We start from the raw sequence: 13,019 nt of genomic DNA on the forward strand, positions 1-13,019 counted from the left end.
ACCCTGTTGATTAGAGAAGATGTTATAACATAAATACTATCTTAAAAATTTGCTCTTTACTAATATCTTGGTGTTTGCAATATATATACATTTAGATTAACAGAGAAAGAAATATGGCTTTCTTTAGTATTTCATGTATAAATTTACTTGACAGATTTGTTTTATTAAAATGTAAATAATGGGAAATGGTAAATGAAAAATCCAAGAAAGGAATAAACAGTTTATTTATAGCTAATGCTCAGAGTAGGTTATTGAAACACACCTTTCAGTAACTGCCACCGAATATTAGCTATGAAATTCTCATCAGGCCTTGAATGTCATCAATTAGATTTAGCTATTTTTATAGTTAAAAGGCTCAAAATGTTTCAAATATACCTTTAAAAACATTGTTATCTCAAATGTAATCATACATATTCACAAAAACTGCATTCAGCATGTCTGAGATTCAACCCAATATTGTTTTAAATTAATTCTTTTTTTAATTGCACTGTATAAACAGAAATGACCTATTAATTTAAAGAAAATCTACGAGCACAGAATGTATTCTCTCTTATAAACAAGCAAGATGAACTTGACCTTGTTTGAACTTGTTTTGATGTGGCCCAGATGGTAGGCTACATGCTTGAATAGCAGTCTAAAGCTGAGGAAAAACTCATATAGCAAGATCTAGATTTATAGCCTTTTGCAAATTCCTACCTTGTATTGTCCTTTCAGCATCTGTTCTGCCCCCGCTGCGGTCAGCTTCTATCTCTGGGGTCAGGGAGTCTAAAAACACAGAAAGGTATCACTGACACATATTTCATTTGATTCTTATAGCCCTTTTTACAACCTGTTACTCCAATGCTGAATTACAATACAATCAACCTTTGTCATTTTTTTTAATGTTGAACAATGACTGGAGGCCAGGACAATTTTTTGTTAGACTAGGAAGATTAATGAGCAATAGATTTTTCAAGCATAAAGGGGGAGGAGAAAAAGAAGAAGAAAAAAAAATTGACTTCTCAAGCTAATAATATAAAAATGTCCTAGTTTGAACATTCTCTTCAGTGAGTTTATTTGCATATACTATATAACGTAACAAAACAATAGAGGCACCACTTGAATGAAGGAAAGGGATTTTCTTTTTTTTTCCCCTTCCATCATGTTATAAATTTTCAATATAACAAGCTTCTTTTGGTACTTAAATTGAAAGTTAATGACACAGAGGGAAAATCTGGCTTCTCACCATTTAGGACCCTGAGACTGTCTGTTGAAGCTGCCTGTTTCAGTGTCTGCTCTGCTTGCTCCCGTCGTTTAGTCTCAAATTCAAGTGCTTCCTGCAATTTCCTCTTTGCCTTCTTTTCCTTCTTTAGCCTTTTCTGAATTATTGCTAGGAAAAAAGAAAATTAGTGTTCTCAGATTTGGATCTTAAACTTGGTTACATGTTTACCTATTTAGAGTCCTGAGAAACGCTAGAACTGTGAGAGTTCATACAAATTGATTAACTAGACAATACCAATTTAAATTACTTGAAATTCGCTGGAATCACACTGGGATATTCTAAAAGGTACGGTCCTGTAATATGATATTGAAAACAGTAGGTGATATTCAGCTAAAGCATAATTTTTACATATAAGCAGAAGAGAATTTGTGAATGCCCAAATCAGAAAACCTTGGTACCAGCAGCGAAATGTACTTTTTACATTATCTAATGTAGATAAGCCTCTGTCTCTGGATGTGAGGTGGTTTTCTGGGATTTAGTCTACCATTTTGTTATTGCCCATAGGACACAGTTAGTATGCACACAGCAACGAAGTTCTCACCTGCCTGCCTGCCTGCAGCTTCTCTCCCACAAGAAGGAGATCTGGCTGCTTGGGTGCCCAGAGCTCAGCCCCCACCCAGCTGTGGTTCTCATCCCTTAAGGAAAGGTCTGGAGTTTTCTAACTCCCCTGCAAGCTGCTGCTTCCTGCAAGCTATCTGACCTCTTGGTGCTCGGTCTGTTCCCCATTTTATTCCTTATCCACGTTTCCCTTTGTCCTTCCCTTTACTCTTTCTTGCTCTCTGTCAGCTCCTGTCCCATCAGCCAACTAACCCTGAAGAACTCATAGCGAATCTTTTACAGTGCTGGATGCCCCCACCAAGTAAGTATTACTTTGCTTTGTCAAGTGTGAGGAAAAATATTAGGAAAGGAAGGAGTATTTTAAAATTAAGCATTAGAATGCCCTAATTTAGAAAAATGTTTTCCTTGTATCTCTTAATTTCAAGTTTTACTAGGAAAAGGACTGCAAGGTCAGGATGAAACTTCACCACAATTTTATTTCCTATGTTACTAGTGACTTACAACCACAAAGGTAAGACTTGCATGATCCCTAACAGAAGGAACATATCACAGGTTATGTTCCTGATGGGAAAGGATAATGTGACCCAATTTGTCTACTCAATAAAAGCCAAAGTGACCCTCTAAAGAAATCATGCAAAGTTGTAGACCATATCATTACCTCCCCCAGCACACCCCAACCCCTCCTACATAGCACATTTAGAGTTTTCAGGGATGTGCATGTAAGAAGCTTATTTTTCATAAGATCTTCCTGGATAACCCTTTCCTGGAGAGTCTGTCATTTTGACATTAACTAAAAAATGACCTACTAAACTACTCACTAAAGAATTCTTTGCACACATGAAAATAATTCTCCTTACCAAAACCAGATACTAGGTGATACTAGGTTTGACTGCCAAGATCTAGCCCTGTATCTCACTCCAAAGTAGCCTCTCATACATGTCAAGGGATAAACACTGGAAAAGGTAAAAATATACTTTTACCCGTTCATAGTCTCCATTTCCAGTAGTCTGTGATGGTGCTGTCTTTCACAAAATGCAATATTTAATTGATATGCTAAGAATAACCACTTTTTGGGCAACCTTGGATATTTTGTGTTGCTATACAGAACTGTTCAGACACAAAATGAATATAAGCACATACTCTGTAGTCAGAATAGCTACATAATTTACATCCTAGACTTTGGAATTTTGGTTCTTTCTCATTTTGTATAGTACCAACTACTTTACAGGCTAATTAGCTTACACTATCAAAGAACATCTAGTATCTATACAAAGGCTAAACTAAATACATTTTGAATCATTGCACGGTTTTAATGTTTTCATTATAAGTACTTTGAAAGTGATTGCAATAAATGAGAAGGAAACATATGTTGCTTTCTGAATTAAAATGTCATCATGGCTGACACATTGTAGATGTGACTACAGCAGTCAGAGCCAGAATTAGCAAGCCCTTACTGTGTAGCTGCTCACAGAAGAGATATTATCCTACTTTCACCAGTTGATGAGACACATCCTACAGCCTTTGGAATCACTAATTGGAATATTTACAAAGAAGGAAGGAAATAGTACAGTAAATAAGCAGCTCTGTAGAACATGCAGTAGAAGCAGTGAATTTAATGTTAAAAAAATGGCAAAAATATTCAGATGTAGCCACTTGTGTTAACGCAATGAGCAAAAGACAGATATTGCCTCATCTGAAGATCCCATTCACCTAATGTGTTTTCACCTGTATGCAACACAGTGGCTTGTGTTTCTATGCTGTAGCTTTTACGTGTAGTTCAGTTTTTTTCATATTGTATCTCTTAACTGAATAGGGATATGGTACACTTCTCCCATCTTGTTCATGCTTCTGTTAACAAATCTGAAATTTTCTTTAAGACGTGACACTTGCTATATGGAAAACTAATAGCAGGTAAAGCCTCCTATGTATTTTTCTCCTTTAGTTGAAAAATAAATTCTCACAATAATTACAATCTGGCCTTACTTTTTCTCTCCTACTTGGATCTGTTAATTTCAAAGAATAATCAATTACTTTTCTTTCTAGAAGTATCCACTAGCAAAGACAGTCATCCTCATTATATTCACATTGCTGCATACCACCATTAACTGTTCAAATGCATTCCTCTTTGGTCTGACTCTTTTACCAGTGCAATCTCATCATTAGAGGGATGCATATAAAAGAGCAGGTAATGCACCATGCTGAAAATAACATTAGCAATTACTTCAGTACCCTGAACAAAATAAGGGACTATCCCATGATCTTTCCTGATATATAACTTTGAATGAAATTCATTTTAACTGCTCAAAACATATGTGTCTAGTCCAGTCTAGTCACCTATATTCTGTCTGGAGTTAAAGAGAAGAGAAAGAAGTCTTCACGGTGTAATTGATGCCACTCACCTGTCTGAGAACAGGAGGTACAAACCCCTTTCTTTATTGACCAGAAAGGAACTTATACTAACTTAAAGGAGGTGCTTAGCTTTTACATGGCAAAACTCAAGTAAGGTCAGATAGGTCCCCCCAACCTTTTCTATTGTGCGTGTGATTGACTAAATCTAAAAAGGAATATATATTTGAGCAGTTGCGAGACACAAAGGTTGAAGGATGTGAAAAATACCTGAGCTCTTTTACAAAACTAAAAGTGTAAGCAGTGCAATTGTACTGAGCTAAATAGGCCAGCTGTGGACAAAGGAATGATTCATTGCACAGCTGCGATAATTGTTAATAGCAATAGTCTTTAAAAATGTATTCTCAAAAGTTACAAAAGAGAAATTAATGATGTGACAGTCCTACCCTTTGATGGGTCAAGGCATGAAACAGGATTACATTGTGTCCTTACTTCTAGCACATTAGTTAAAAATATAATGCTACTGAATGTGAATCCAAGTGTTCTCAGGATTCCGTTATAGCTGGTTCCAAGAAAATTAAACTGGACAAGAAGAGAGTTATAAGTCTAGCCCTGCAAAAATACATATCTGACTTGTCATGGTCTCTGTTAAACGGCAGGTGAGCCCCAGAGGTTAACTGTCCCTTGCAAAGTAATTAGACACTATTAATGGGCAAGACATACATATACAGAAAAATAGACCCATAAAGAAAGATGAGAACATGCTCATAATGCAATAGTTAATGCAAATCACTGTAAACTGTCTTACCTTTACTGACATGTATATACTTTACAGTGGGCTGATGCTGATACTTGAAATGCTCATGCTACTGCCTTATGGAGAAGAACCTTAACTATTCCTTCTATAAACATGTTTTTGATCTACTATGCATTATAAAGAGTTTATATATTACTATTATCTTTCTATTTATTACATACAGTTTGCCTAAATATGCAATATATGACCCTACCACAAAAGAAAAGACACAAAGGTTCCTAAAACCTTGCAGATTCTTAGATTTGCTACAAATTCTGTCTGTATTAGGTAGCTATCCTTATTCATAACAATCACAACCTGCCAAAGTCTGTAACAGCAGCTACAGTAATTATAATTGTGTTGTGTATTACTAATGTAGTAAGTAATATGTTGAGAAAAAGGAAGGTCCTTGTTCTAAATCTCATGCAGATCCTATGCAGGATCAGGCAGGTTGTAGAACTTCCTGCATTGCTGTCAGCCTGGACATAACATGAGGTAAGGGGGAAAAGCTTTGATCAAGGTGTTTGATAAAAAATTTGGTTTTCTAAGGAAATAATTCACAAGTTGTTTGTCTTGCTTAATTAAGATACCTCTGTTCTTCTGCTCCACAGCCAATTGTTTTTCAAGTGTTTCCCTCAGTTCTCGTTCCCTGAAGAGCTCCATCTTCAGTTCTGTCTTTTCCAGTTGGACCTGTTTCTCTTGAGCTCTGGCATTGTCTATAGCAACCTTTAGTAGACCCTGTTCAAAGATAAAGTTCAATAATGTTTGAAGAATGTTAGAACAGCTGACATAATAACTAACTTCTGTTATTTTTGCTTGATTAGTCATGAGATTTTACAAATGAAATAACCCTGTTACTGGGTCAAAGACTCCCAGTTATCAACAGCAGATTTTTACTGGAATGAATTTTAACAGGTGGGAGAAAATCTGTAAAATGCTGGGAGACAAGTTTTCCCAGAAAACACAAACTCACCATTGACTGTGCATATAATTCATGTGAAAAAGTTACAGGGATAGGTTTGATCTTTGTAAGAGATAGAGACAAGCCTACATCAGGCACTTGTCTGTGATCAAAACAAAAATCTGTCCCATTGAAAATGAACTGGCAGTCTCACAACTGCATCATCCACAGAATAGCAAATTTAGTCTCTAGCACAACTCAAGCCAATGGAAATTACCAAGGGAGAAAGGCTCTTTCAAATGCTTGCCATTTTCTCCTTATTGTTATTATTATTTTCAAATATTTTCACGTTCCATAGAGTTGCCAAGGAAGACAGGGTTATTGGGATGCTGAGCAGAGGACAGTCACAAAACAGGAAGATACATCAATTTTTAAAAGTCCATTATCTGACCTTGTACAATTGTTATCTCACAGCAGAGAACATAACACAATCATCTCTCAATTTCTTGACCTGGGATGGTTGAAATAAACTCTGCCGTTTTTTGTTATCGTATCAGGAAGGAATAATTCAGCCTATTCTAAACATGAGAATTTCAACTTCACAATTCCTCCTTTTTTGCAAGGAAACACAAAGATCCCAACACAGCTAATAACAGACAGTTAGGACACTGATAGGGTATGAAAAAGAGGAGGAGAAACAGAATTGAAATAAATTAACATGGAGAGAGGAAATATTTCCTTTTCCATTTTGCACAAGCCTGGCCATCAGGCTCTTAGGCATACAGCTGAATCTCTGCTTTTGAAGCTATCATAATACAGTAGATAATTAAGCATGGATATGTGTATATGAACCACTATAGATATAAACTTAACTCTTCTGTATCCTAGGCAAGTCTCCTCATAACTTAACTGTTGAGGTAATTTCACTCAACATAGATTTAATTATTGATATAAAGCAAAACAATGCCAGCAAAAGAAACCGACAAGTACTCTGCAATAGCCCTACTAGGGAGGCATTCAGCTAAGATAAAAGGTTCACACTCAAGATTCAGTTTCAGAACAGCCACTCTACAGACATGAAATCACGTCCCCCAACACCCAAGTAAGCCTCCTCACCCTCAGGCATGCTTCCTAAATTGGATTCTAGGTTGCATGTTTTTTCACTAAAATTGTTTGAAATATCTCCAAAAAGGAATGGAAAAAGAAGTCAGCATGATGATACTTGAGAAATGGAAAAAAATAATTTTCATGAGTGTTACTCCGCACATTTATCAGACTAGTCTTCCCAATGTCAATGCCTGCTTTGAAATTTGTGTCCTTCAAACTCTTCATTTAAGTCTCTTTTCAGAGTCTGTTATTTTCAGTACTCCTCATCTTCATTCTTAACTAAATTGTTGCCTCAAGTGTTGTCTCATTCAGAGCTTAATGCTTTGCAGCTCTATATTACACTTTAATCTATTAAAGTCCACAGGAGCTGAAAGAACACAACACCTTCCGACTGCAAGGCCCAGACGGTCACCAAAACGATAGACACTACATAAGTATAGAACCACATTTTAAAATATCTAACAATGGTAACACAACAAATGTACTTAGAAACATGTTTAAAGTTTTAGCAGTTTTCTTTAAGAGAATCAAATGCTATTCTAAAATAGCTAAAACACAATGCTATTTTGTGTTGAATGTTACACCTGTATGACTACTAAAGAAAACCACATAAAGCTAAACATAAAACTCTACAGACATATGTAAAGTAAAACAAAATTTGAAATATTTCTAAAGACTTTCCAATCTATTTTTAAAAAAAGTTAATATCCACCTGAATTCTGTTCCCCCACCATATTCTCCTACATTTACAACCATCATAAACTATGTCTTCTATATGGGATGCATTTGAAATAGTAAGAAACTGAAGTAGGAGTTGTTTATCAATACCTGCTTCTGGCTCACACTTAAACTCCAGAATATTTTAATCTCCTCCAATTCATCACTTACTGGAACATGTGACTCATCCAAATCATTAATAAACCAGATCAAGTGAAATTACATGAAAAGTATTTGTTGATGAAAAGTGTATTGTCAAGTAAGTTTAAAGCTGCAAACACTCTCCTCCCAAATTCTTACAATCCATCTTGTTTAACAATAAAATCGAGCTGTTAAAGCAACTGCCATCTTTACTCAATTCAACTACATTCATGTACATGTTTCTTCTTCATCAAGAACAAACAATTAGTAACAAATGAAAGAGATCATTACATCAAGTGCCCTTTTAGATCACCCCAATTAAAACTTTAGTTTAGCTGTATTTTAATTCTAAGATACCAAATTCTAATTTTCTGCTCTGATTGCTCTTGTTGACTTATCTTTGAAAGATGTACTCTCAGTGCAAAGCCTAGAGATTATTTAGCAAGATGCCAATGTTGGCACCACTTAATGTGTTGATTGGTTGTATTATCAGTAGCAGTTTAAAATAAATTACTATTAAACTATTATTGTCCTTGGCTGACAAAACACAATATTTTGGTGTTCTTTAAAATAATGCTAGTGTGTAACATTGATGTGTGTAATTTTATATTAAGAATTGCTGCAAAGTATGAAGCTGCTAAAAGCATATTACATTTTCCATTGAATTTCTGCACCACACTTCCTCCCCCAACCTTTCCTTTTTTTACACTTGGTAACATAGCTAACAGTAATACATTACCTATTGCTGCTGATTATGTCTGAAAAATATTAACTTTTTGGAGCCAAGACCCACTAGGGACTACTTACAAGCTACACAAAATTAAGTTTCGTTTTTAGATGTTAAATCAGTGCACATCAGTAGGCGTCCAATGTGAAAAAAGATCTTCACTAGAGCCAAACTGATGCATATCAAAAGTGCTGTTGCTGCCAATGACAGCTCTAATGCAAAAATACTGGAAATATTCAATGCAGAAGGGGGTGAGAAAAACAACTGAAAAGTAGAGCTTTCAAAAATCATCAGTGCCCCTTGGAACAGGAATGCCAATTTCAGAGTTGCATGAAATTCTATTAATTCTCCCAGTGGATCAGCTGTAAAAGATTATACAAAATACAGTATGTCCAACTTGTATTTGCTATGGCTAATCCTCTAACTTGATATTAAATCAATATGCTGCCAATGACAATGGGAAATACAGTGCAACAGGGGACATTAGGAAAAAGAAAATATTTCCCTTTAGGGAAGGTCAGATGTTATGGAGGCTGGATAATGATAATTGTAGTGAACATGCTCAGGTTCCAGATTTGTTTTTAATACAGTATGGCTCTATCTGGAGCCAGGCTTTAAACATGGCATGCCATTCTTCCCCTCCGTGTCATTGCTAATACATTTTTCATTCCAATGCAATGTCAAGAATGGCCATTTTTTCCCTGGAGATTTACAGATCATTCTGATTTTGTTTGTTTACTTTAATGCACTTGTTTTAATAGTTTTCACTGATAAATACTTCAGAAATCTTCCAAATAAAAAGTTAAGTTGATATAAGTTTGATGTTTATTCCTATTCTCTGATGTATCCAAAAGGACCATCATGTCAGGGCAGTCTACTGACCCTATAGAAATTAAACATATATCAAACCCCAGCTCAGCCTTAACACCAGTATTACCCATCACTGTTTTTAAAAAATGCAAATAATGTGTTGCCTATTTTGAAAGAGGTGGAGGGGAAGGTATATAGAAGCTCTTTCTCTTCCTATCTACATCTAGTGTGTTCCACCTAACATTACCTACACAGTTATATGTGACATCAAAATGGCCTTACAAGTTAGTCTGATGGTGCACCTACAAGATCATATCCTGCTTCCAACAATCACCCACAGGGAGTGTAAAAGAAAAGCTAGAAGAATAAGGCATGCACACAGTGAAGCTTTCCTAGTCAAACCTCCTAGCTTCCAGAGATTTGTAGCTCCCGGGCTTCCTTTTGCAATATTAGATATTCATGGTGAAAATAATTCAAAGTAACATTGCTTCTCTTTTAGTCAGGAAATTATATATAATTTGAATGCTTTAATCATTAAAACTTCTAGTGAAAGGCTCACCAAAAAAATTAATATATATATTTTTAGTTCACATTAGAGGTTAAATTTTGAATATTTACTATTTGTAACTGACTACTGGCTTATAACATAAGCAAGGTAAGATAACACAGCTTGACTGTCTCTACAGATGACTCCAGAAAGACATTTTTAATATCTCAGATTAAGTATCTCCGTCACAGGCAAAAGCATATTGCACAAATATAAATGACATTTTAATGCTTTCTCTGAAAAATAAAATCATTCTCTTGAATTTTAGAGAAGACAAATAACATGAAGTAAAACTGAAATTTTTACTTTATTCAGCATTTGCAATATTTTTCTCTTGTGTATTTAGTCATAGATGGTAACAGTGCAGGAGACTCACAGCAATAAAGCCAGTAGTTTGTTTTGTTTTCATAGGGGAATTTAGTTTGTAATCATGCATTTCTTTTATTAATATCAATGGGATACTTGCAACTTATTTTACATATCTCTTTAAAAATACTTAGCAACAGGACTGTGTCAATACAATACAGTCTTGATAGAAAGATATAGCTATCAGGGTGCAACTAATTCATCCCTTAGATATTAATGGAAATCCAGCTCAGCAACAGTAAAGATTCATACTCTAAAAGCTTAAAAGAACACTACTATTAACCAAGAATATTGCAGTATCATGAAAGGCTGTGGCTGTAACATACTTTAGCATAATAGGACCATGACTCAGAAAGGTGAACTTAGGCAAGGGGTACAGAAACATCTTTAGCCTTCTCACTAGCATCCCACACAGAATTTTGCTGTGACCCACCTTCCATCACCCTTCATCCTCCCTGCAGCTGCACATAGACTTCCAGCATTTAATCTGGAAGAAATCAACAAATATACATTGGGAGGGAACAGACATATCACTTCATTTAAACTCTCTGGGGAAATTTATTTTCTCTTCCTTTTAGATGTGCAGATATACATCTGAATAAAAATATATGTCCCCAATCTCATTTCTATATTTTATGTGTGTATTTGTTTAATTATATTTTGTTAATTTATTATTTGCATTTCAGCAGTCACCAGCAAGAAAAAAAAAAACATTGGTTGTTCTAAGTATTGTATACTGTTACTATCTCCTCTTTAGATTAACAATTAATTAAACGTATTTTTGTTTCAATTAAAGTATTTATGGAGAAGTAAGAAAAACATATATACAATGTACAAAAGGAAATAAACCTAACTACCAGCCCCTGGTGACAGCAATAGCAAATAGGCTTGTCTAACATTTGCCTAAAATTACAAATTAGTGATTAGGGGCTATCCATTTAACTTCAGTATGGGTGAAAGACACAGACTCACTTGTGTTTAGTGGCCAATTTTAGAGGACTCGGATGTCTAAAATGGAAGTATGTATAGTTAGGCACCAAATCAATAACGTAAGCTCCGCAGCACCTGAAAGACTTTTAGCACATTTTTTCAAATATCAGAAGTGTTTAGAAATATTGGTTCACATACCCAAAAACACTGTCCCCATGGCAAGTTTTACGATCCTCCTTACCCTGACAAAGGTCAAAATTAGAGCTCCTAGTACCCATACAGTACCCTAATCCTGTCCTATTTTAAACCAGGACAGGCTCTACAGCCTCTTCCGGAGGTACCCAAGGTCAATATTATGCAGATCCTCTGGATCCTGCACCTCACACAACTGAATATGCACAAGGGGATCACAGCACAGATATCTACCATCACGTTCATGCACACTGGTGTAGCCAGAGGCTGCTTGCCTATGTATTCACATGGCCATCATATCCCTAAAAACCAGGCAACCTCCACTACCACATGTGGTAGATTGTGCATGCACCGCAGTTCCATGACCTATCAAAGATGTATACTTGCCTTTCACAAGCAGACATATACCTTTTCTAGAAAAGGAAACATCCATATTTTTGTCATGCATGACCCTGAGGAAAAAAACCCAGCGTTTACCAAACCCACTCATCTACCATTTGGCTAGATCTCTCCTATTTTCTGTTTCAAAAGCACCTTAGTGCTGGAGGAGGGGAACAGACTGCAGGCCAGGTGATCTTTTCTAGAAAGTTAGATCTGCTCCATTGCTGCATAGCTCCAGCAAGAGAACAGTGAGGGATCTCACTGCTCCACTTCCCCTTTGAAAGGGATATGAAATTGATCTGGACCAAAGGAAAGCAAAGAGGAATTTACCCAGCGACAAGAGTTCAACACCTGTACTGAACAAGCCATGGGTTGCAGGTAGTGTTTATGTATTTCCTAGCAAAATCACAAACGATATTGCAAGCAGGTACCATAGTACAGCCTTTCCCCTTTCCGCAAATCCATTAATGAGTTCAAATTTGTAGTTAAATACCTAAAACTCTGTTCTGGAAGTGTCAGTACTACAGTATCTAACTCATTTGTGGGGCTGGGGTAGCCCGCTCTCATTGCAATAATTGCTAAAAATGGACACCATTTTAAATGGCATTGATTAGAGAAACTGCCACTATTGTGTAGGTTATCATAATAGGCTACTGTTTTAAAAATAATATTTAAGTTTTTCTGCACAGGTGGGAAAATTAAACTAGCTGCTTTTTTTTTTTCTTTTTTTCTTTTTTCTTTTTCTGTTATGAAGTAGCTTTATAATGTTGCCCTGGTAGAGATTAAATGGAGGCTGGGGGGTGGAGGGGTGGGGAGGGGCAGGGAGAGGGGAAATACCTTGATGTTATATGAAAGGATTCCCAAAGATCTGTGGAAACCACGTAATTCAACATGAGGACATACTGAAAAAATCCAAAAGGACTTATGTCCCACCTATTTAGCCTGATAGATGATTCCTCGTGAAGTAGAACCCCAAGGTAAGGAGCAGTAAGTGCAAAAGCACAATGACAGAAGGCATAAAGAAGTCTCTGGCTTCTTTAAGGTGTTGCCTTTTTTTTTTTTTTTTTTTTTTTTTTTTTTAGCTCTTCACTCCAGGTAAGAGTAGGGTTGTTTGTTTTTTAAAATTAATGACTGAATTTCACATTCATATTTTCTGTAAAACTGAATGTGTTCTTGGCAAATTACTCCTGGTCATTTATCCTGAAGTAGTCCAGTGCTCTCATGTTCAATCACAAGATT

The 13,019-nt window shown here is 35.9% G+C and overlaps 1 protein-coding gene across 5 annotated transcripts in view; it reads right to left on the bottom strand.

Moving 5' to 3' along the window:
* Positions 1–13,019, bottom strand: part of DACH1 (dachshund family transcription factor 1) — a 370,263-nt gene that overhangs the window by 35,770 nt on the left and 321,474 nt on the right. For all 5 annotated transcript variants that reach the window (XM_037377577.1, XM_037377581.1, XM_037377578.1 and 2 more), the window contains 3 exons: positions 5,552–5,699; positions 1,226–1,369; positions 697–765 (listed from right to left, as the gene is read on the bottom strand). In XM_037377577.1, the coding sequence (XP_037233474.1) occupies positions 697–765; positions 1,226–1,369; positions 5,552–5,699 (361 nt within the window). The remainder of the gene's footprint in view (positions 1–696; positions 766–1,225; positions 1,370–5,551; positions 5,700–13,019) is intronic.

The sequence above is a fragment of the Falco rusticolus genome, chromosome 2 (assembly GCF_015220075.1).
Source record: "Falco rusticolus isolate bFalRus1 chromosome 2, bFalRus1.pri, whole genome shotgun sequence".
NCBI lineage: Eukaryota > Metazoa > Chordata > Aves > Falconiformes > Falconidae > Falco > Falco rusticolus.